Below are 25,842 nucleotides of genomic sequence, written 5' to 3'. Positions count from 1 at the left end.
CAACTTAACTTAGAAACCACAACGAGTCTTTAGGCTAATTGAATTTGGCTAATTCCTTGCTGTCTAGAAAAGTTCCGATCAGGGTCGTGGCTACCATCTTATCTGCCCAGCCCCGTTAAGCGGTTGGTGTCAGCTAAGTATGGTTAATGGCGGTTACACGAACTCTTGGTCCAACTGGCCTGGGCAAGTGGTGAACCAATTTTGATTAGATAAGTCTTTGATTTAGATTTAGCAAACCCTAGCATAGGCTAGTCATTTTGTTTTGTCTTGAGCCTTGTATGACAACTAGATCAGAATCACCCTACAACCCATCACATACACAACCCATTGAAGCCATGGACCCCAATCTTGAGACCATCCTAAGGACTATGACTGAGCAGTTCAAACAATTGAACAATAGGTTTGATCAAGTTGAGGAGAGGCTAGGAACCCTAGAGGAAAATCAACATACCCACGTGGAACCTGAATTGACACCCCAACCCCATCGCCACCTTTTCACTCCTGAACATAATCAACGACGACCACATCAGGATCATGTAGACCAGGATGAACGAGCCCTTAGGAGTATCAGACTTGATGCACCCTCCTTCGAAGGAAGTCTAGACCCTAAGGTATACATTGATTGGGAAAATGACATGGATCAATATTTTGAGTGGTATGAAATGTCGGAAGAAAGAAAATTCAAATTTGCCAAGCTTAGGTTGACACGACATGCAAGGTTATACTGGAGAAATATTGAGAGGATCACTAGGCAAAGAGAAGAACTACCTATCAATACATGGAGACAGATGAAAATTAAGCTAAGAGAGAAATACGTCCCATTATCCTACGAACAGAGGTTACTAGATCAATGGCAAAGATTAAATCAAGGAGGGAAAACTGTATCTGAGTACATTGCCAAATTTGATGAGTTCGCTATGAGGTGCAACATAGTCGAGTCAGAAGCCGTAACCCTATCTAGGTTTAGAGCTGGTCTTAAGGAGGACATTCAAAGGGAATTGTTCTTAAGGGAAATTCATGATTTAGACCAAGCCTACCAGATTGCCAGAGACTGCGAACGATTCCAGAGGGGACCCATTTTTCGACGACCTGAACCCAATAGGATTAGCAACCCTGGAAGCAGGCCAAACCCAAGTTCAAACCCATCACACAGACCCAATCCTATCACTCCACAGGCTCGTAGGGACGACAAAGGAAAAGCCCCTGAAGGTAGAAAGGAAAATAATGTCCCTTGTTTTAGGTGTCATAAAATAGGACATTATGCAAGCCAATGCCCCACTAGAGCGTTACACATAGGAGAAGTAGAAGAAGAAGATCCTGAGACCCTAGAGAATTATGGAGAAGAAGTCTACGAAGCAGAGACCAATTTGGTAGATGAATATGAAGAAGAGGAAGAAATCATTGAGACGTCTGAATTTCTAGGAGTTGTGAGATGTATATTGACCCAGGCTAAAGAACAAGAAGATTGGTGTAGGACCAACATCCTACAAACCTTTATCAAAATAGGAGAAAAAGCCTGCAAAATCATCTTAGATAGTGGAAGCTGTGTCAATGCCATATCAACCAACACCATCAAGAGTTTAGGGTTGCCTACCATACCCCATCCCGATCCCTATAAGGTATCTTGGATAAATTCGACCTCAATACCCATTAAACTTAGATGCCAAGTCCAGATACAATTCCAATCCTATCAGGAGAAGGTATGGTGTGATGTCCTTCCTATGGGAGTAAGTAGCATTATCCTAGGCAGACCATGGCTATACGATCATGATGCTACCCTGTTTGGACGATCAAATTCATGTTCCTTCAATCATAATGGAAAGAAAATTGTAGTTCACCCTACCCCACCTAAGGACAACATTAAGAGGGGAGCTAGTAGTAGTCTGAAGGAAAAGAAACCTGGATTGAACCTAATCAATGCTAAGGAATTAGAGCAAGAGATCAATGAAGGTTCACCCATTTGGATGTTGGCTGTTAAGGAGAGCCTGGACCAAACCCCAGTAGCACACCCTCAAGAAGTGGTTGAAATCTTAGAGGAGTTCAAAGATATATTTCCTAAAGATCTTCCTGACAACCTACCACCTTTAAGGGACATTCAGCATGCCATAGACCTAGTTCCAGGAGCCACCTTGCCCAATCTACCCCATTATAGGATGAATCCTTCAGAGCACCAAGAATTGCAAAAGCAAGTTGGCGAGTTACTTAGGAAAGGGTTCATTAGGGAGAGTTTAAGTCCTTGTGCAGTACCTGCCCTTCTGACCCCTAAGAAAGATGGCACTTGGAGAATGTGTGTAGATAGTCGTGCCATCAATAAGATTACCGTCAAATACCGTTTTCCTATTTTCCGTCTAGACGACATGTTAGATATGATGGCCGGAGCCACGGTATTCTCCAAAATCGATCTTAAGAGTGGCTATCATCAAGTAAGAGTTAGGCGAATGGAAAACCGCCTTTAAGACTAAGGACGGCTTATTTGAATGGGTAGTGATGCCTTTCGGTTTATCCAACGCACCTAGTACCTTTATGAGGATCATGACCCAAGTTTTAAGGACATTCATTGGAAAGTTTGTAGTGGTCTATTTCGATGACATTCTCATATATAGCAAAACAAAAGATGACCACTTAAATCACCTTAGACAAGTTTGTCAATCACTTAGACAAGATAGCCTCTATGCTAATCGAAAGAAATGTGAATTCATGACACATAGGACTATCTTTTTAGGATTTGTCGTGACCACTGAAGGAGTATCTGCCGATCCCGAAAAAGTCAAATCCATAATCGAGTGGCCAGTACCCAAAAACATTCATGACGTTCGTAGCTTTCATGGTGTAGCCACATTCTACAGGAGATTCATTAGAGGATTCAGCACAATTGTCGCCCCCATTACTGATTGCCTTAAGAGAGGAAATTTTGAGTGGACCAAGGCAGCTGAAAAGGCCTTTAGAGAGATTAAGGACAAGATGACACAAGCACCTATATTGAGATTACCCGACTTTTCCAAAGTTTTCGAGGTTGCCTGTGATGCATCAGGAGTCGGGATTGGAGGCGTTCTAAGTCAGGAAAACTACCCAGTAGCATTCTTTAGTGAGAAATTAAACGACGCCAAGCTAAGGTATTCTACCTACGATAGAGAGTTGTATGCAGTGGTCCAAGCCCTAAGGTACTGGAGACACTACCTTCTGCCACTAGAGTTTGTCCTATACTCCGATCATGAAGCCCTACGTTTTCTCAACTCTCAGAAAAAGTTGAACCCTAGACATGCGAAATGGGTAGAGTACATCCAGGACTTCGTCCTGAAACAAAAGGCTGGAAAAGAAAATCGTATTGCCGACGCCCTTAGTAGACGATCTATGCTCCTCACTTCTGTTAGTACCGAAGTCATAGGTTTTGAAAGGCTCAAGGAGGAGTATGAACATTGCCCCGACTTTAAGGAAACCTACCAATCAATCCGTCAAGGACCCTCGAGCCAATTTCCCGATTTTACCATTCACGACGGATTCCTCTTCAAAGGAAATAAGTTGTGCATTCCCCGTACCTCCACCCGAGACTTTCTAGTTTGGGAAATCCACGCAGGAGGCCTAGCTGGTCATTTTGGTAGGAACAAAACCATCTTAGAAGTTGAAGACCAGTTCTTTTGGCCAGGTCTAAAGAAAAACGTTGCCCAAATAGTAGCCCGATGTCGAACCTGCACCACAGCAAAGCAACAACGACAAAACACCGGTCTATACTCTCCCCTACCAGTCCCCGAATGCCCTTGGCAAGATATTAGCATGGACTTTGTGTTAGGATTACCCAAAACCCTGAGAAAACATGATTCAGTATATGTCGTGGTAGACCGATTCTCCAAAATGGCACATTTCATACCTTGTTCCCAGACTTATGATGCCTCAAAAATAGCTAAACTTTTTCTAAATGAAGTGGTTAGGCTACATGGTTTACCCAAGACCATCGTATCAGATAGAGACGTTAAGTTCACTAGCTATTTCTAGAAGACCCTTTTGCAGCTTAAGTAGGTTGAACCCAGAACCACAAATGCAATAATAAATCCTAATCCATCAGTGCCGTAGATAAATGGGTCATTTCAAGCATCTCGTAGTTGAGCGGTACTGCCATCAAGAGTTCCAATTCAAATTCTCCACTGCCTACCACCCTCAAACTGATAGTCAGACCGAAGTCGTTAATCGGAGTCTAGGGAACTTATTGAGATGCCTTGTCGGTGACAACCTAGGAAACTGGGATCTCCTATTATCACGTGCTGAATTCGCTTATAACAGCTCAGTCAATAGATCCACAGGAAAGAGTCCCTTTGAGATTGTCCATGGATATAAACCTAGGAAACCTGTAGATCTTATTCCATTACCCTCACATGCACGAGTCTCAGAGACAGTAGAATCATATGCACAACATGTCAGGGATTTACATAATGAAATCAGTAAGAAAATTGACATGAGTAACAAAGCTTATGCGCAAGCAGCTAATCGTCACAAACGGGCTAAGAAATTCATTGAAGGAGACTATGTAATGATTAGACTAAAACCTGAAAGGTTTCCCCCGGGAACTATGAAAAAATTGCATGCCCGCAGTGCAGGTCCATTTAGGATATTAAAGAAAATTGAAGCTAACGCTTATGTGGTTGACTTACCCCTTGATTTTGGTATTAGCTCGACCTTCAACATCTCAGACCTTATAGAGTATAAGGGACCAACATTGATACCTAGTGAGCCTTTTGATCATGCTCCCATTGAGAGTGAACCCACACCTGAGTGCCCTCCAGCCACATTTCCAGAATCGAGAGATAGGGTTGAACATGTTTTGGATGATCAAGCTATCACCACCCAGAACAAAGGGTACCAACGCTATTTGGTTCACTGGGAGGGTCGACCAAAATCTGATGATTCATGGATTACTCGAGAGGACCTACAGAGACTCAACCCAGATCTCCTAGAAAAGTACCACAGCCAAACCAACCCCTGTTCGACAGAGTCGAATTCTTCCCACCCTGGGAGAATTGGTGCGGACACCAGAATCCAGAAAAGACTCCAATCAATTAACTCAAGGTTACTGTGGCTTTGATCGAGTCCTATAAATAAATTCAATAAGTCAGAAAGCAAGCCTCAATAAGTCAGAAAGCAAGCCAAGTCAGGACATATTGCATGTTTCTACCACCACCTTTGCACACCCTTGGAGCACCACCTCGGCATCCACATCAACATCAGCTGGCCACCTCACCACCACTCCAACCAATGGAAGCACGCCAACCAGGATGAAGTCAAGCATAAGGAGCCGACCACATCATCTCATCAAAGAAACCAATGCAACGTCATGCCACCTCATCAGAAGAACCAATCACCATGCCACCTCATACAAGTTGACACGTCACCCAAATTCAAAGTCCAAGAAGTCGGCCACAATTTAAATGCAAGAAAATTTCAAATGGGAGCCAACAACTTTTCAAATCCTCCCCCTTAAAGCCGGCCAACTTTCTTTCCTTTTCTCTAGCAACCAAGCCTTCAAATGTGGAGCGCCATTCATTATGTGTTTAAATTTCAAATCATGAGGAAAGTCTATAAATACCTCCTCATGATATCTTGTAATTTCAATTGATGAATGAATAAAAAGTGCTTCTTTCTTTCTTAGCAATCTTGCTTCGTCACCTTGAGAGAAGGTTGGGCGTGAGGCCCTTGTTCCAAGTTGGGCGTGAGGCCCTAAAGCCACTACCACATCCACCATTGCCCTACCTCCTCTCGCCTCCTTTTTCTTTTGTGATTTCCATTCCCCTCTCACGCCAAAGTTCTAATCCCTGTTTCTTTGCAGGTCCTTAAAGTACTCCATGTCATTGGGTCAATTATCCTTCCAAACCAATAGCAAAAGGGCCCTGTTGCAACGGAAGATGAAGCTTGGTCATCCAATCATCAACCTTCAAGAGTGAGATCAAGGATCCTCCTCCAAAAAAAATCCAGAAGTTCAATGTTTGGTAAACCTCAACTCTAGGTCTGATTTATTGAAGGAAGTGTCCTAATCAAGTGGTTTCTCAACCACAACGGTCCATTCTTCTAAGTCCTAAATGAATTAGTACATGCGGGTAACTAGTCTTGAAATTACTATGCTCATGTTAATGTTTTCTTATCCCATATGTGACTGAATTTCCTGCTGCTATTAGGCTAGTTAATCAACATAACTTACTGATAATCCTTATGTTTAAATCCCTCGCATTCATCCCGCATCACATATGAAATTAAAGCTATAATAATTAAAAAGATTAAAGAAGCAAAATACTTTTCTGTAATACTTGATTGCGCTCCTGATGCAAGCCATCAGGATCAAATGACCCTAGTTTTAAGATGTGTAGATACTTCAACAAGTCCAATAAAAGTAGAAGAATATTTTTTAGAATTTTTAGAAGTAGATGATACATCTGGAAAGGGCCTTTTTAATGAACTTATAAATATAATAGAAAAATATAAACTTGAGATTAATGATATAAGAGGACACAAGAGTATGACAATGGATCTAATATGAAAGAAAAACATCAAGGTGTATAAAAAAGATTATTAGATATAAATCCTAGAGCGTTTTACATACCATGTAGATATCATAACTTGAATTTAGTATTATGTGATATTGCTAACTCATATCCTAAGGCTATATCTTTTTTTGAAGTGATACAACAAATTTATACCTTATTATCTTCTTCTACAAAACGATAAAAAATTTTACAAAATAATATATCCACATTGACTCTTAAATGCTTGTCACAAACACGTTGGGAAAGTCGTATTAAAAGTGTCAAAGCAATTAAAAACCAAGCTCCTAAAATAAGAAATGCCTTAGTTCAATTAGCGAAAATTAGTGAAGATCTTAAAATAAAGTGTGAAGCCACATGTTTAGCTACATATGAGATTGAAAATTTTGAATTCTTATTAGGCATAAATATTTGGCACGATATATTGTTTGCTGTTAACTCAGTTAGTAAGATTTTACAATCTGAAGACATGCATATTGATGTTGCTATAGATCAATTAAAAGGTCTTCTTTCTTATTTAAAAAGTTATAGGAAAAATAGATTCATGAATGTTTTGAATTCATCTAAAAAAATTGCAAATGAAATGGAAATAGAACCTATATTTCGTAAAAAACGTGTGATCCGTAGAAAAAAATATTTTGATGAAAATAATGATGATGAGATAACAAGATCAGCTAAAGCATCTTTTAGAATTGATTACTTTTTATATATAGTAGATCAAGCTATTTCTTCAATTCAAAATAGGTTTGAACAATTTACCATATATGAAAATATTTTTGGTTTTTTGTTTAATTTTAGAAAGTTAAAATCTTTGAATGAAGATGATTTGAAAAAGTGTTATCTTAATTTTGAAAACTTTTTAAAGCATAGTGAATATTCTGATATTGATGGTATTGATCTGTTTTCAGAGTTAAAAATTTTAAAAGAATTTTTACAAACAAAAACTAGTATCCCTATTGATATTTTAAGTTTTATAAAAGATAGATTTTTTTCCAAATGCATGCATTGCATATAGGATATTATTAATAATACCTGTAACAGTTGCTTCTGCTGAAAGAAGTTTTTCAAAATTAAAGTTGATAAAATCTTATTTGTGATCAACTATGTCACAAGAAAGATTAAATGTATTAGCTATATTATCGATTAAAAATAGTATTTTAATGGATATTGAGTATAAAAGTTTAATTAGTAATTTTGCTTCTCAAAAAGCTAGACGAATTATTTTTAAATAAAAATTTTAAAATATTTTTATACTTATTAAAAAAAATTTATTTAAATAATAATATAAAAAGCCTCTTCTAATGAGTTCGCCTTAGGCCCCCAAATGTATTAGGCCACCCCTGAGCAGGAGGAGGAGAAGGAGACCTCCGCAGATGGGCGGAGGCGGAGCTCGATGGAGATGGAGGTTGGGTTAGGGAGGAAATGGGGATTTTGTGGGAAGAAGGCGTCGGAGAGGGAGAGGGGGAGGAGAAGGAGACCTCCGCGGACGGGCGGAGGTGGAGATCGACGAAGAGGCTTGGTCGTGCAGGGAGGAAATGGGGATTTTGTGGATGATGGCATCTGGGGTTGGAGGACAATGGATTTTGTGGTGTCCGATGGGTTGGAGATTTAGGGATGGGGGTGGGAGATTTGTAGTGTCCGACGATGCATATAAGCATTGTCATTGCTACACCATGGCCTCCAATGATGCTTATAAGCGTCGTTGATGGTAGGCTTAGCTTTGGCCTCTTACGATGCTTATAAACGTCGTTGGAGGCCAAAGCTTGGTCTATGATGACGCTTATAAGCGTCGTTTTTCCATAGGCTTCCGACGACGCTTATGAGAGCGTCGTCTAATTCAGATTTCTCTCGACACTACTAAGAAGCGTCGGAAAATTTTGGCGCGATGACCAAATTACCGTTGCTTCTTTCTTGCGTCGGCAGGTAACAGTCAGAGAAACCTATTTTTGCCAAGCTAGACAATACTTGACCAACCTGCAACTTGAATAGAAGGAAACAAATAATACAAAAAGTCTATACCAAAAAACAAGTGACAATTATACAAAAAGTCCTCGAAGAAGACCTAGATACCGTAACAAGTACAATAGGGAGGAAATACACATTTACCCCAACATAATTGCAAGTTTTAAGATGAAGATGCAAAGCAGTGGGTTCTGCTAGAAATGGCAGCACTTAGCAAGCAGTCAATGACGGAAAAATTTAACAAGCTGATCCCAGTAGTTGGAAAGGCGCTAACATCCCCTTTCAAGAGAATGTTCTACGAACTCTGTGTAAGGTCATTCCAAGGTGGTCCATAAGCCATAGGGCCCCAAATAAAAGAGGCCAATCGGTCCCCTCCAACAACTATAGCTAGGTTTGACCGAGAAGCAAAGCAAAAGGAACTAAATAAATAGAAGAAAAGCAATGGCTTTCCATCTTTTCTTAACGCGGGGGAGAGAAGGATGGATCATGGATGGATAAATAGATTTAAACGCAGGCTGATGCGTAATGAGGTTGTCGGGTGGCGGGAGGACTTTATGGCCCCCCGACGAATCTACACTATTAACGCAAACTTATACACTACAAGGCCCAAGAACTTCCCCAGTGGGTTCCTTCACTAGTGGCATGACACGCGTAACATGATTATTGCTGCCACCCGTTTTGTAGATCAATTCGTCGTTATTCCACGTAGCAGAGTTCTTGTTTTCTTTTTATCACGGGGTCGCGCCCATTCCATGTGGAGTCCCGGACAAATCTTCGCCCACATCACATGCCGGTCATGTGACAGCGACCGCATTGCCGGTCTCGCTCTATTTCCGTGATAAGGACGCGGACGGCGTCGGCTACCGACAACCTCCGACGAAATTACAGATTTCCCCACATCTACTCTCTAAAAGTATTGCCGGTGGCAATTAGATCCGATCTAACAAAATATACATCGGACCAGACACATGGTAGATCTATCAATTCGCATGTGGTTTTTTTATTAATCATATCACAAGTTTATATCTAAATTTGACCATTTCATTAAATTGATAATCTAGCTTGACTTATAATAAATTAAAATAAATTAAACAAATCAAATAGTTAAACATTGCCTGTTTTAAAATTGATTAAGATAATCACTATGAAGAGCATGGGCTGATTGAATTTGACTAACCTCTTCATGAGGTAAAGGAATGGATCCCACACTTTTTTGATAAAGTAGATAACAACCATATATGTGCCATGGAGTGCAAATACGGAAAGGTGTCTACTAATTAAAACGAATATGAAATTAAGGGTGTTCGACATTGCAAAAAGGCTTAGAGAATTATTCCCAGAATATATAGATGTATGCATTGGTAGTTTCCCAATTTTTTCATAATGTAATTTCTTTGGTCTCATCTTTGATGGGGTGCTTGTCAGTCCTTCCCAGAGCTTATTTTTTTAATCAATAAATGTGAGGTACTTTTACAATTATTTTGCTGAAAAAATCTCCTATATTAAATTTTATTGACATGATAAATATTAAATTTAATCTTGTTTGGTTCACTAACTAGGCGAAATCTAGCTAACTACTTACAATATTAGCGGGATATTATGTGTTTTCTAGTTAGTTTTCTTGGCTTATTTTGGAATTTTTCAATCAACTGGTTCACAACTACTTTCACAACAAGATTGTTAGTGGCTACCAGTTCCAAGTTAGTCTACTAATCAATATCCCAATGCGCTACTCTTAATGTGTGTTATCTTTTTTATTATAATTTATCAAAAAAAGGTCATATTTTTTGAACTCAAGTTGGATATTCAAATATGTGTTGGAAGCATTATGTCAATAATCTTATTATTAGCTATAATTGAAAAATAAACCTTATTATTTTATGAAAAGTGTTGCTGTCAAAATCCGATCTGAGGCTGGTGAAGGTCTGACAATCGCCAATAGGTTAGCTCTCAGAAGAAGGGCTCCGATCTACACACAAAAAGGAGAGAAAAAGAAATTAAAGGTCATCTAAGCTGATCTAGTTGGGGCCCTCCAATACTTAAGTCAGATAAGATTTTGAAAAATAGACAAGTAGAATGAGAAGACCTAAAGAGTAGAATACTAGAATTGTATCTAAGATGAGGATGATCCTTTCCCGAGTCTTCTAGCTTTATGTTTATGGTGGAGGAATTAGTCCTATTCGTGTTTGGCCATATGAAGGAGGGTTGGTTTTAGCTTTTCTTTTTCGGATCTGACGAGAAATTTGAATCCATTCAAAATTAGTCTTCTGGCATGTCATTGTATAGATCGTGATTGGGTGTCATTCAAGCAAAATCAAAGAAAGAAATCATACCATGATTCGAATAATGTTGATATTGGAAAGGATGGGATTGGAGCTCATACCTCCATGTTCATGGTGCATCATGTTAGCTAAATAGCCAAATTCTTGAATATATACGACCAAGTACCTTTTAGGGAAGTGTGAAACCCTCGAACTGGGCCCAATCCACTTGATCGGCCTGGCCATTTTTGGGCCGAAGCCTCTCGTGCGACCCACATGAAGATCGAGAGGAAGACTCCATCTAGAAGTCTTCTTCCTCCCGATCGCAATGAAGACTCCCTCCCAATCGCGTTGAATATCGAAAGTTCATCCTGATCTGGAGACTGGCCGGATAAGGCCGACATCAGTTATTTAAGATCTTCTCTCTTCTCCTTCGAGTTCATCCGAGTTTGAGCTACCAATCTCGAGCTTCTTCTCTGATCATGTTCTTCGACTTGTCACCGAAAGGAGCTGCCAGACCAAGATTGGCTTTTTTTTTTCTTCTTCTCTCTCCCTCCAAAGGAGCCCTATTTCGGCTCCTTTTCTTTCGAGTTTTGCCATTGCTGGCCACCATTGCCAACAATGACTATGGTTAAAAGCTGTCGTGGCCACCTTCGCATGGGGCTGAGCCACCATAAGCTGCCCCCTAGATTTGTTGGAAGAGGAGAGACAACTCTCCCCTTTTTCGGGGAAGAAGAAGAGAGTCTCTCTTTTCTTTCTCTCTCCTCTCTCCTCTCTCTTTATCTTCCTTATTTTTTCTCTCCACTTTCTCTCTCTTGTTCTCCCTCATGTTTCTCTCTCTACAAAGTTGCTCTCTATATCTGAACTTTCTCTCTCTAGAGTTGACTAAACCCCGCAAATATGACTCTTAGTGATTTTTGGTTCGATCTCAGTGAAGGATCCTAATCTTGGGTCATCGGACAGCGTGCCAACCCCTACCTTAGTCCTTGCTAATAATGTTGGATTTGATCGCCTCCAATCTCTGTTAAACTATTTGTATTATAGTTCGAGCATGATTCGATGAAAGTACTTGCCCAGATCGACCTGAGTAATCAGGTACTATCACCTAATCGACTTGATTTGGGTGTATAAGGCCGTTTTTCAGTAATGTTTAATTATGACTTTCCTTGACTTCTAAAATGATAATAAAATAATAATATTTTAATAATATTAAAATAGGTGTACCTGACCCATCTAACTAAAGTAAGATTTGTAAAGTAAGAAGAGATAAGTAACATAATACTTCAAAATGTATTTTCTAAATTTTTAATAAAATAATAATTATTTGATTAAATTTAATTATGATATCTATTTTATACTTAGTTAAACGGGCCACGCATATTAATATTGTGATAGTAATTATTTTAAAATATGTTATGTATTATGTTATAAAATCTAAAAAATATGACTTGGCAAAATTTGTTTATATATATATATATATGCATTCTCAGCATTGCTATGATCTGGCTCCGCCAATGGAGATTATTTGTTAGCCCTGTCGACTTGTAATCTATGAGAAACTGGTTTCGACATTGCACCACCGGTGACTAGAATAGTAGTATTTGGGATACTATACCACCGGTGGTTAATAATAGTGGTATTTCGCACTTTGTGTACTCTGATCCATGCCACTAGGTTACGTGGCCATAGCCTGATATCTTGTTTCTAGTATTTTTTTATGAAAACAATAGTATACTTCAAAAAAAAATATGCATTATTTGAAAATGATTTATTTTTTAGTCAATATTTGTGCTTTTAACTAATTATTTGGCTTGCTTTGACAATACTTTGGAGTGTTATGTTGCTTAATGGGCTAGTATAGCTCATTATTATATTTTTTCTATTTTTTAGATCTGAATGCATAATTGCTCGGGACTTATGGAGTGCGCTAGTTTTTTTGAAGATACTTTTGGTTATTGGAGTTTTAGCTAGACTAGTTAGAATATTTTATTTGACTTATGTTAATAGTTAGCAAATATTGATTTGTGTCACTTTTGAACTATTGTAAGGATCATTTGGATAAGTTCTTGATTAAATAATATTTTTAAAAAAATTATTATTACTTGATATAGTCTATAGCATATTACAGACTTGTATGGTTTGCTATATAGGTATGCGGCGTCTTTTATGCTCTAAATTCGGGCCTTATAGAAAGTGGCCGGACTATATGGTATTTTAAAAGGTTGCACTTGTAAAGTTTTTTATATTTCTTATTTACTCGCATAACAAGTTTTAATAACCCTACCAAATTAGGATGTTAGCACGTCCTTATAAGAATGGAAAATGTTTAAGGAATGCCTTGGAGACATTTGCTAAGGTGATGATCCCCATTTATTTCTAAGGACAAGCCACATTACTATCTGGTAGGACAGTATTAAAAATAAAAAAAAACGTTCAGGTCTTACGGCATGTGCTACGTGGAGATTAATGTCTCACACCACGACCATAGCATGTGTCATGCTGATTCCCGACACCCCTTGCCACGAAGCATGGCCTGCACAATGGTGGGCCCCATAGTACTATTGCAATGATGAATGATTAGGCATGGGATATAAGGAAGGGTCTTTCTTTTGTCATAATATATCAAACCATGGGTGGGAGATGAAAGAATTGCCACCTGCTATATTCCTATAATCTCTAAATTCTTAAGACCAGATTCTTAATCAGATGGTCTAAATATTCCCTCACTTTGTTGCACTGATTAATAATGGGTAATTGAACAAATGACATGCAATTAATTATGTATGTTTTGGCTTATTTGTATTGCGAATAAAACTTGAATAAGTTGATTATTTAGTTATTTCATTACTAGAGAAGATTAATACTCTTAAGTTACTGTACTTGTAGGATAAAAAAAGATATCTGATCTGATTCATGGATTGGCAGGGATGAGATTCAGATGGTTAAAAATTCATGCAGAAGTTTATATATTGGGTTGGACTTGCTGTTTATGTCTTATAAATTAGATTTCAAACACTTACATAAATGCAAAAAAAAAAAAAATCCTTCTAAATGGATAAAATGAAAGATTCAGCAGGAGAAGATGTACTTGCGCATATCTTATAATAGTTAAAATTATTATATTATTACCAAACTTGATCTAGAATGGAAATCATTTCAAAGCACACCATTCAACTCACGTTCATTTCACTATTTAAAACTTTTTTATGCGCATCCTTGTATAAAAAGAAACTCTATAAATCCATTTTTCTTTACAAATATAAGAGATCACAGTGAGATTAAAAAAACATGACATAGAATTTGAAACACACTATTGAACTTCTGATTTGGATCAATCTTTAAACACATTCCTAAAAATAAAATAAAATAAAATAAAATAAAATAAAAATAATTATAAACATAATCCCGTTGCAAATATATTCCAAATATAATAAGATACGCATGCCCAAAATAACAGGACAAGAAAACATTTTGTGGGCCCCTGTTCACAACTCCAACCTGCAGCCATAATTCCAGCAGCCACAAATCCTCGTCCGATTTCTTGTCCAAATCAATACCGTTTGGTTGGGGGCAAATCAGTCATTCATCACCGACCAAATTCTAACATAAAAAGTATGTAAGAGCAGAGAGATGGAGAGGATATTCGTGTAATTTCGCGTCCACGGCAGCGGTGTAGCAAGGACGAACCCCGCTTTGGCCTCTTTAATTAGCGGCCGGAGAGGGAGAGAGCTGGCGCACGCGAGGGAGAAAAAAAAAAGATTCCTATTTTAATCCTCCATTATTATTATTAATCCTAATTACCGTTTTCGTTTATTACCTTCTTTATAACGAAAAAAAAAGAAAAAAGCGCGAGCGATTAGCGAGTCTCGAAGCTGCCGAGCATCGCCCCTGCTCCTCCTGGATGGCTTTTCCTCTTCCCCTGTGATCCCCGGACGGCGCCCTCTCTCTCGTTCGCTCGCTCGCTGGCTCGAGTGATCGGAGGTACTTCACATGTCTGTGGTTTTTGTTTGCTTTACTTTTGGTTCTATCGGTGGTCTTTTTGATTTTTTTCTTTCTTTTGTATTTTTGGGGTTGGATCGAGGTGTTCTTCATGGGTTTTGTGGAAAGGTGGGGTTTTGTTGCTGCCAGCTTTGAGTGGTGAACTGGTGATACAAAATGAGGGTTTTTAGAAGAGAGGAATGCAACTTTTTGCTGTTTCAGATTTTTGTTTATATATAAAAAAATTTTGAGGGTGAATTGCTGAGATCTGGTGGGGAAAGTTTTGAGATGTTAAATTCTCTGCTTGGGATTTTGGCATTGATCTCCTTGCCCTCTTCTATTCTCTGTCCGTAACTAAGGAGGGGGATATGGGATGATGTACTTGTCTCCTCGGGGATTTTTTGCGTCGATTCGCTCTCGTTTAGGCTTCTTCCTTGGTTCAATTCCAGCCTCATTTTCGAACTCGTTGAGGTACGAGATTGGCGAGAGTGAGATCTTCCTCCATTTGGAGTGTTGGGTTGTTGGGCTTCTGCTGCTGCTGTTCGTCCTCTGGTTCTTTTAGCTAAGAAAATGGGTCATTTTTATTGGATGCGGTGAATAAGTTTCCATCGTTTTGCTCTCAGAATTTTCCTTCTGTTGTTTTCCAATTAGGGTTAACTATGATTTTAGTTTACAATGTTTGCGTCTATTTGGTCAATTGTAAGATCGAACCATCTTTCATAGATCAGTCAATTTGTGGCATGTTGGAAGATGATATTTTTGCTCATTTTATGTGACCTAAAAGATGTTTCTATGCATAATTTGATATGTTATACTGTGACAGGAAATTAGAGCTTCTGGAATCAGCAAGTTAAAAATAGGTAACAGTGCGATTTTTTTTTAGAGTAAAAACTAGTCGCTTGCAAGTTTATTTTAGAAAAGGAGATAAAGGAGAAGTTAGGTGGATGGAGGGGCTGGATATTCTGCAATTCCTAAAATTTTAGGATACTATAAGACATGTTGTATAAAGATTACTTTGTCCTGTTAATAAATAGTTTATATGTTTCCCCTTCACCTGCTAAAGAACTAATAGCCCTCTTGCCAGGCACCAGCTGAGTTCATGGCGTAAGTTGACTGCTCAAGGCATGTATAGATGAGCTAGAATCCCTCTTATATGATATAACATATAATGTATCATATATCTTAACTTTGGTTTTCAAAATATGAATTTAGGGTTCTGGTTATATGTCCTTGTCTCTTCTTTTGGCCTCCCATTTTGTCTCCGTTTCAAGCCCTTTCAAATTTTGACACTAGTTTCAGATTTTTCGTTTCTTTTTATTTATAGATGAGATGCTCCAACTTCTGGGACTTCAAACGTCACTAATAACAGATACTAACACTTGCACAGGCATCCAATGTTAATATGGAGAAACAGAAAGGCCCATCCTATTGTATCTGTTATCTTTTCTAGAAATGTAAGACTGGCTTGTATAGTTGTACTAGAGCAAGATATTTAAACATTGTGGAACCCTTGTCTACTATTTGCTTCTGTTTATATTCAAAGATATGTGCTGTTGTCCCTTGTTTTATAGGAGAGCTTATCAACTGCTAAGTGGGGTTCTCAGCACAACGTAGTTTCAGAAGGAGCTTAAGCTCATTAAATGACTTCGTGGATGTCGCATGGCTCCTTTGGAACGATTACTTAAGTCTTTCTGCTGTTTCTCAGTTCATAATTTCAGTTAATTTTGCATCAATGGTGTTTGTGATTGTTAAGTATTGAATGCATTATCATGTTGGTAAGCATGCTTTATCATGGCCAAACAATCAATGCCTTGCCTAGTGCATTAATTCTTTTACTGATGTTAAGTGTATTGTTATGTTGTTGCTTTCTATTTCATGTTTTGTTCTCTTCATTTTTCACCACTTAGTATGCTCACTGCCTGTTGCATGTACCCTTTTATTGGCTGTCTTACTTCTTTTGCACATGTGAACCCACTCAACACGTTAGCTATCATGAGTTATTCTGAGCCTGCCCTTATAATTCCCTTAAAATTCAAAGTAGTTTCTCCTCGGGCACTTCCAATATTTTATCATGAGGTTTTTAATCATTAGTAGGTCATATTGTTGATTCCTATTTGTTGTTACTATTGTGAGGTTTTTGTCTTTCGTAGCACTGATTCGGATTCACAAATTTATGCTTTGAGACTAATGAATAGGCTTACCTCTTAAATACTGAGTAATTAGGTGCACAAGTTTCTAATCATCTTTCGTTTTCCGTGGATTTGGTTGCACTACAAATCATTGCATGATGAAATTTTGTGGTTCAACATATTTTGGTATTTTTTTTAGAAATTGCATATTTCTGGAATTCAAGTTATGTTTTTATTAATCAGGTGTCTGGATGTGTAGCGAAACTTCAGTAAACTGCCCTAAAATCATGAAACAGTAAAATTCTACTTTGTGTAGACTTCAAATTTCATGTTCTTATCTCCTTATGATCTCATGTATTTCTATTTTTTGAGTCTTTTCTTTTCAACAAGAAAACATATCCCAGTATATCTCAACTCTCAAAATTAAAACTTCTAAATTTAGGAGAAACAATATTGCCATTTTGAAATTAAAAACTTCCAAAGGCAGACTTATCATTATGCATTGTAAAGTTTATTGAAGAAACCATTAGCATGTCAGTGTTCTCTATGCATGTGGTAGTATCAGTTTGACTACAATTGTCTGCTCCTGCATAACTTTACAAGGACGAAACATCTTGAGGGAATATTACATTTTAATATTGGGAAGTCTATCTTAGGATTTACAAGAAGTCCATAAAACTATTGAGCTGAATGTATATTCACAAACAAATCTTTTAACAACTTCTAGGAGAAACCAGAAGAGGCCATGTTTTCCTCTGTTTATTATTTGTGACTTGTAGATGCTAGTATAAATAATCCTTTGAAGTTTGCGATGCGAACATAATAACAATCATGAAACCTTCTGCCAGCAATCTGGGTCAGCTTTATGAATCCTCATTTGCCAATCATCCCCTTCAAGAAAAGATGACTCTGATGTTCTTATAGGATTTTTTTTCCCAATTCCTTTAAAACTTCCTTTCCTGTTACCTTAGGTCTTCCCCTCCTCTTTTTAAATTTTAAGGAATTAAAGGGGTGGAGCACATCCAAAATTGTGATTCCTTTAACTGGCAAATTCTTCAACATATCAAAAATTAAGGAAAGCTCTGTCTTGTCACAAAATGTTGTACGTTGATTTTCTGTGTACTTGGTTGATAACTTGTACTTTGCATCTGGCTTCTTTATTTTATGTTTTATTTATCAAAGGGAGAAAACAGTGGTTGCTGGTCATCACACTCAAAGTTGAGGAACATTACAGGGCAGTCTTGTTAGAAATCGTGGTAGCATTCAAGTGCTTCAGTCACATGCTGAAGTCTTATTCGGGGATCCTAACTTCTTCGCTCTGATATAATGAATTTGTTGTACCTAGAGAAGAGCCTAAAAATGTAAACTTTCATATTTTCAAGGACAATAGATGATTAGTTTGTGATACCTATCAGAACTGTTTAATAATTGGAACAAACACTTACATGCTACCTAACTCAAGCTGTATTCCATCTGAGATCCCATTTCGCTTTCATAAATTATAAAACAGCTGAACAATTGAACACCGATCTCTTATCAGCTATATAAGTTAATGAATTTGTTGTATCTAGAGAACAACAATTATGCCACTCATATATCACCTCATTCTAGCTCAAATCCCAACTCAGTTGAATAAATGCTGTAGGTACTAATTTTGCTATCCTAAAGATGTTGTTAGGAATACTCAGTTAAATTCCGGCTTTAAAATTCTATTAAATACTGAATCTTTTGTCTTCCCAATTCCCAAGATATCATCAATCATCTTTAACTGAATAAAAAAGATATTGTGCATCTGAGCATAGAGTCCCAATGACTCAATATAGAGGATAAGAACCGTAATAAAAAAAAGTCCAAGCGTTCAAGGAGTGTATGAGTGGTATGTTGCTGGTCTTGATACCTAGAATTTTGTATCTAAGGCATCGAACGAGAGGAGCTAATCCATGGGGATGCTTTATGCTTTTTGAGTATGCTTATAAGGGCTTCTTAAGAAGGTTAGGAGTGCCTATTTAAATGCTTTCTATTTATATCATATGCTTCTACAACTACAAGTCTAAAATTTATAAAAAAATAGTTTGGTCCAAAGTTTTGCATTTTTTCCTTTTGCAGTGATGATCTGCACAACTGCACTGCGCCTTTGGCTGCTAATCTTTATAATAGTGAGGAAAAAGTGATTGCTGGATAAACATTATTACTATAAGGATTCTTGTTTGCAGTATTGAGTATTCAGAAGCTTTCACTTATGGAAGATGGATACTTGAAATTAGGTTTTATAGGGCTACGTATTCGGGTTCTACTGAGTTAAGGCGCAAGGAATGCCCTTGTCCATCCCGCTGTTTTGGCATTTCTATCTCTGAGACCATTTGTGCAGTTCTTTCTTGTTTGATTTTTGTAATAAAATTGAGGCTGACAGGCTAATACATGGTATATTATTTGTTTACATATCAAAGACCATCTGCCAGCATAATACGCATGCTTCATGATTTCATATGTGTTCACCAAAACATACTCAAAAGTGAAAAAGATCATGATACAGTTACATGCATTGGAATACTAAGATTAATAAAAAATACTCAAAAATTTTAAACACCATATTACAAATTTATGGAATCTAACTTGATTCTCTTGTGATTCAGCAGTTCAGTACTATGGGGCAAGATGTAGCTTTGAAATGCGAAAACCATTTGCAAACGGAATCAAGGCCCAAAATTGTCCATCCTTCTCATTGCAGTACAAAAGTAGAAGAAAGAGATACAAAAGGACAACCCACTAGCAGATATCGCCACTTGAAGAGTTTGGATGGTGACTTCAAAGAATCGGGTCTCAGCTATTCTCCGAGCCTCCATTGCAAAAGCATGCCTTCTGGGCCTATTGGAGTAGATGTTAATGATAATGAAGTGGTAAAGAGGGGTTCTATATATCAGAGCTCAAAAGAAGTGAGGAGAATTAGGAAGCTAAGAGAGGGAAGAAGAAAAGTAGAGTTGGCCAGTTATGATGATGGTGCTTTCCTCTCCTTTGAGATTGTTGCTTCCTTGCCTGAGCCTAGGCCAAATGGAGTAGATACGTCTCTGCAGCAAAACCTATCATCTCTTGTTCTTTTAAATGCCGAGCCAGCATCCCAATCTGGTGACACAAGTCAGTCAGTTACAAAAAGATCCATGGAGTTCCTAGATCTTTCATTCCGTGATCTTCCTGAAGAGCCCTTGAATCCCCACACTTTATGCTCAGCTTTTGCTGCAGAAAAAAATAGTTCCGGAGATAATCATTTGGAGATCTGTCTGCACTCTGAGGATGCTGATTATCTTTATACTGATGCAGCTCCTGAGCTGGTACAAACAAGTTCATTTAGAGAACTAAGTTCTAACTGCAATCAGATGCTTGGTCCTGAAAATAATGAAAATATCATTACTGATAAAGAGAGAATTAAATCTCTCTCGAAGTCCTTATCAGCGAAAGCTGAAAATTTTAGCTCATCTTGCCAGTCTCTTAATGCCAGCCCCAAAAATCGGTTTAGCCCATTCAAGCGGATGCTGGATCCCATCATGAAATCCAAGTCTATGCGGAACCCACCAGTCATGGAAACAGAAACTCCTGAAGGCAAAGCTACCCATCCTGCAAGCATCAGGGGGAATGGATTAACTCTGAAATCTTTGTTGAACGATTTCTCAAAGGTGAATCAGAAAATAGTGTATGATGGGCAGTTGATTGGTAACGACCAGATCTTGACCAGTGCTTCTTCACCTGCTCACCTACATGGCATTCTTAAATTGGAGTCTAAGAATGGTACCCCATCGTTTGAGTTCTCTATAAAAGATCCAGCAGATGTTCTTTCTGCAAAGACATGGAGAACAGATAATGCATTTAATTGGGTCTATACCTTCCATAGTTGTAAAAAAAAGATCAACAATACTGGCAGGGGTACTAAAGATAGGCATGTACAGTCATCACAAGTGGTTGGACAGATGCAGGTTTCTTGTTATCTGTGCTCGGAAGTGAGAGAAAATGGATCCTTGGATAACTCTACTGTGACAGAGTTCAGTTTATACCACATTGCCCAGGCAAGGAGCTTTGTTGCTGAAGAAAGATCTAAATGCTCTTCAGGTTCCATTCAACCTCCCACGGATTTTGTTTCTAAAAACTCAATGATAGATGGTCCTCTGGAGAGAAGTAATTCAATGGAGCACCAACTTCATGTTAGACATGCTGTCAGTAGTTGTGACTCGCATGCTTCGACTTCTTACCCTTGGTCACCAGCAGATTTGCATCCACACCTGGAAATTGCTGCTATTGTAATTCAAATTCCTTTTAACAAGAAGAAAAAAGATATGATAGCAGAAGTGGTCGGTTCCAGAGAAAATTCTAACTTATCAAATGTTATTAGAGTCGATCAAGGTAGGGAGACAATGAGAGGTGGGCTAGATCCTGGAATTTTGAAGGTGGTTATCCCAAGTGGGACCCATGGGTTGCCAAGTACTGATGAAGCTGGTCCCTCATCACTACTAGATAGATGGAGATTTGGTGGAGGCTGTGATTGTGGTGGCTGGGATATGGGCTGCCCTATTATTGTTTTGGGTAATGCCGGTGCTGACGGTTGGGCAGATTACATAACCATGGAAAATCAAAAGCCTATGGCTTTATTTGTCCAGGTATTTCTTATCTGTAGGTTTATGTTATATATCTCATTTTTGATGAAATATGATGGATTTCTGTTGTTATGGTAATCATGTTCTAAGTTTGAACAGGTAGGAAGCAATTCTGAATTGTAATGATGTTTTTTCGATATTCTTGCATATTTTTTGCTTAATCATGACATGCACATCATTTCAATTATTTATTCTGCCATGGTGGAATAGTTGTTCTGCAAGGTTTAAGGTGTAATATTTTGAATTAACAGAAGATACCATCTACTAGTCTTGAGATTTGAAGGAGTGTGGAAAACTATTTGATGGGTCAATGCCAAAATTTAAGCTACTAGCGTTATGATAGCTGAAAGTAATGAGGTACCTCTTGAGAAATAGTTCATTTATTTGGGTGTAACATATTACTGAAGCATAGTCTGGCAGGTCATACCATCAAGAGCATCTAGACATGAACAATAAGTTTCAGACTTTGTTCTTCACAATAAGCAACCAAAATGCCATATCTTATTTTATCTTTTTAGTTTGGTAGAAGGAGCATTCACTAACTTGCTTGTGTCTGCGACATGCATTTATTTGGGGATCTCTAAAACAAATGTGCCATGTATCTATGTAAATCAATTCTTCTTCATACTTGAGACTGCAATTGTTCTATTGATGCATGAAGTAGATCTATTTTCTTGGTTGTTATTATCTCAACCTCACAAGTTCTATATATTCCTTTTCTTAAACAGGGAACCAAAGAAAAGTTACCTGCAGTATCCATGATGGCTGATGGGAAAGGACAGTATTCAGTTGATTTTCATGCACAGTTATCTGCATTACAGGCATTCTCAATATGCATTGCTTTATTACACAGTTCAGAAGTGTCTTTAGCTGTTGGGCATGAGAAGAACAGCCAGAGGCTATATTCTAATTCGCTGAAGTTACTCCTTGAGGAAGAAGTGAGGCACTTAGTCGAAGCAGTTGCAGTAGAAGAGAAAAGAAAAGCAAAGAAGAAAGTAGAACAAATCCCTCCCTCTTTCTTCCTCGATCCGCCTTTTTCTCCAATGGGCCGAGTCTAGTTTGAACGTGTTGTATAGTGGTTGAACTACATGCCTCGAAAGTCCAATTAAGGACTGCATTGCTCATTGCAGTTTCGGCTTGCTAGAATGTGCCACCAGCTCTGGCAGGGGAATCCTTGGATTGGTCACTGGGTACGGTTGGACTTGGGCAGGGAGAATAATATTCAATTTATTGTAACCCTTAGTTATAGTGTTAATGTGCCTGATCATGTTCATATTATTTAGTTACAAGTGATGCCAAGAAATATCATACATTGTCAATAAGAAACAGGTTTTTTCTCTCTAGTTTGAATCTAGTTTGTAGCCACTGGTGTAAAGAGAAAGAAAGAATATCGAATCTAGTATCTGAACTCATCCATTAACAGGAACATATAAGAGAGTTTTGAGAAACCTGTATTCCTTGCAAAAAGAATATGGAATTCAGTGTCCCATATTCCAGATAATAAGCTTCAGTTTCCGCCAAAACACCATTTCTTGTTTTCCTTGCATTCTGATGGCTGTGTGAAGCAATGGCCATGTTGGTTAAAAACAATAATTTTGCTGATCGCCAAGCTGCCAAGGAGTTATTATAACCCGCCCACGAAAAGGAGGTAAGAGTGCTCAACCATTTCTGTTCTCCGAGATCCTTATTCCTCTATAAAAGTGCCTTGGAATATAATTTCTTACACCAAAGCAATGTAAAGTTCCACTGCACTCTGGTGTCGATCTCTTATTCTACTCTTTATACGCATGAATAAAGAAGGTCGATCGATCATCTCAGATCAAGTGCTCATCCACAATTCAATCTCTACACCTTTTTAAGGAGGCATCTCAAAATGAGGATACCAATAATAGCAAAGCCTGCATTGGAGTCTGCTAGGGACCTCTTGGTTCTGATATGTTACCATAATGACTTCTACCATCAAGCAAGGAGGTGTAATTGTTATAGTCAGCCAGTGCCATAACTTCAATGCTCATGTTTTGTGTTCGCAAGGAATTCTGCATCTTGATATAGCATCTTCAGCATGAACCTATCTGTTCAATTAAATTAAACTACATCCAGATATACCTTTTACTTTTTTTTCCTCCATCACACTTCTGATCTTCATCACCTCATCCCAACGGTCGTCACCTGCGTAAATGCTCAACAAAAGCTTGTAAAATCCTGCAGCTGTCCATCCTGATCCCTCCAAGCACTCCTCAAACACCTTCCCCATCTCCAAGTGCCCATGAATTCTACAAGCTCCGAGTAGAGCCCCCACCACACTGCAGTCTGCTTCCATTGGCATCTCGCGTATAAACTTAAACGCTTCATCAATGCATCCTGCCCGTCCAATAAGATCGACCATGCTGGCATAATGCTCCATTTTCAGTTGAACACCAAACTGCGTTACCATGTAATAAAACATCTTTCGCCCTTGCGTAATCAAGCCACAATGGCTGCAGGAAGCTAAGACCAGAAGAAAGCAGATGTCATCAGGAACAATGCCTCTCTTCAGCATTCCAAAGAAAGCCATTAGAGCCTCCTTCCCATATCCATGCATACCAAGGCCATTAATCATGCAACTCCATGAACAAATATTCCCTTCAGATATTTCACTGAAGACGCAACAAGCAGAACTCAGTTCTCCACATTTGGAGTACATGTCTATGAGAAGGCCTTTTACAGAAACATCCGAACCGAAACCAAGCCTTATAATATAGCCATGGATAGTCTTCCCCATATGAAGAAATGATAAGTGAGTGCCTGCTTGAAGTGAAAGCAGCATGGTAGGAATGCTGGGCTTGCAGCCTTCAGATAACATCCTCTTGAAGAGCTGAAGCACCAGTCTGGGTTTTCCGATTTGTGAATACCCGGTAATCATCGCATTCCAACTCACCACATCCTTGTTTGAAATCTCATCAAAGATCTGCTCTGCGGTATCCAATTCTCCACATTTTGCATACATGTCCAAGACTGCAGTTAATATAGCTGTCTCCCGAGACAAACCCAACATAACCACATGGGCATGAATGGATTTGCCTAGCCTGAAAGCTTTAACATGGCCGCAGATTGGTAGAACAATCATTAAGCCCACTTTATCTAAAGCCATTCCATGATGCTTCATTGAGCTACAGAGCTCCATTGCTGCTTCAGGATAACCATTTGTCCCATAACCAGAAATCATCAAATTCCACGAAACCAAATTTCTCTGGGGCATTTCGTTGAAAACCCGACGAGCAGAGGCTACAGAGCCGAATCTAGAGTACATTTCTATAGTAGAATTCATGACAAAGAGGTTGTGTTCGAAGCCACATTTTATGATGTGTGAATGGATAGACATGCCTTCGGCCATGGCTGATATGCCGACGCAGGACTTGAGCACGTAAGTGAATGTGAAGCGGTCGGGCTTTGTGTCGGAAACACGAAGATGTTGGTAGAGATCACGAGCTTTGTCAAAGAATCCATTCTTAGCCAAGTGTTTGATCCTGTGATTCAGGGATGGGATTTCTCTTTTAATGTCGGATTTGAATGAGGAATTGGATATATCGAGATAGCCGTTCCACGGAATGTGCATGGGAATTGGTTTTACCAAAAACAAAAGAGAGCTTGGAATCAGAGGTCTTTTCCGTGAAAGCATGAGAAGATCGAAGAATTACTGGATCCAATAGATTATTTACCAGTACAATATATAGAAATCAAAACTTTGTGTTAAGCTCGTAGCATTTACTTTGTCTCTAATACAGAACTAGTGAATTAAGAAAAAATAGAGAACTAGAAAGATATCTTCCACCAATATAATCAAAAGAAAAAAACACAAGCTAATATCTAAAAATGAGCACAAATGAGAGAGTTACCTGTAACGAGCAGTTGGACAGGAAATGGACTTAGAAACCTATCTATAATATATGTAATTAGTGCAAGATTTTTGAGATTGATAGGTGAAAATGCTAAAAATATTAATGGCTTTATATACTTATCGGGATTTTTTCTCTTTTTTTTTTGCTAAGACAAGTGGATCATACCTGCCGAGTACGGGTACATCCAATAAAATCGAAAAACAAAATACCTCGAAGTGTCAGGAAGAACTTCCCATCTTCAGCCCACAGAATACTACCGGAGTGACTGGCTACATAAGTAGCCACCCAGTTCGTAGCCGCATTATCGGAATTTTTTAAGGAGAAAAAACTAGAAAGAGATTGACTTTAACAAATTTAATTTAAAAGGCATAAATTAATATCTGAAAATGAAAGTATTAATTAATGTGCTCATAGCAAAATTTTATTGCTACATGTTCAAAATGGGAAGAACAAACTAAAATCTAAATTTA

General features: G+C 38.3%; 3 protein-coding genes across 5 annotated transcripts; 2 read left to right on the top strand and 1 right to left on the bottom strand.

Moving 5' to 3' along the window:
• Nucleotides 1–662: 662 nt before the first annotated feature.
• Nucleotides 663–2,456, top strand: LOC120110943. Its single transcript, XM_039126996.1, has one exon. The coding sequence runs from the start codon at nt 663–665 to the stop codon at nt 2,454–2,456; it is 1,794 nt and encodes a 597-aa protein (XP_038982924.1).
• A 12,045-nt stretch (nt 2,457–14,501) lies between these two features.
• On the top strand, nt 14,502–22,837 carry LOC103710319. Of its 3 annotated transcripts, none has more exons than XM_039126818.1 (3): nt 14,502–14,728; nt 19,491–21,497; nt 22,223–22,698. In XM_039126818.1, the coding sequence occupies exons 2-3, from the start codon at nt 19,500–19,502 to the stop codon at nt 22,550–22,552; spliced, it is 2,328 nt and encodes a 775-aa protein (XP_038982746.1). In that variant the 5' UTR covers nt 14,502–14,728; nt 19,491–19,499; the 3' UTR covers nt 22,553–22,698. The 3 variants fall into 3 exon arrangements, with proteins under 3 accessions (XP_038982746.1, XP_038982745.1, XP_038982747.1); XM_039126817.1 differs by having other exon boundaries at nt 14,507–14,728; nt 16,297–21,497; XM_039126819.1 differs by having other exon boundaries at nt 14,508–14,728; nt 19,488–21,497; nt 22,223–22,837.
• On the bottom strand, nt 20,958–25,355 carry LOC120110884 (putative pentatricopeptide repeat-containing protein At3g11460, mitochondrial). The gene is made up of 2 exons (XM_039126820.1): nt 22,944–25,355; nt 20,958–21,122 (listed from the first exon to the last, which is right to left on the bottom strand). The coding sequence occupies exon 1, from the start codon at nt 25,150–25,152 to the stop codon at nt 23,575–23,577; it is 1,578 nt and encodes a 525-aa protein (XP_038982748.1). The 5' UTR covers nt 25,153–25,355; the 3' UTR covers nt 20,958–21,122; nt 22,944–23,574.
• Nucleotides 25,356–25,842: the final 487 nt, after the last annotated feature.

This window comes from Phoenix dactylifera, chromosome 5 (assembly GCF_009389715.1).
Source record: "Phoenix dactylifera cultivar Barhee BC4 chromosome 5, palm_55x_up_171113_PBpolish2nd_filt_p, whole genome shotgun sequence".
In the NCBI taxonomy this organism is placed as follows: domain Eukaryota; kingdom Viridiplantae; phylum Streptophyta; class Magnoliopsida; order Arecales; family Arecaceae; genus Phoenix; species Phoenix dactylifera.
Note: the sequence above shows the minus strand (reverse complement) of the source record. Positions and strands in the feature narration are given on the sequence as shown.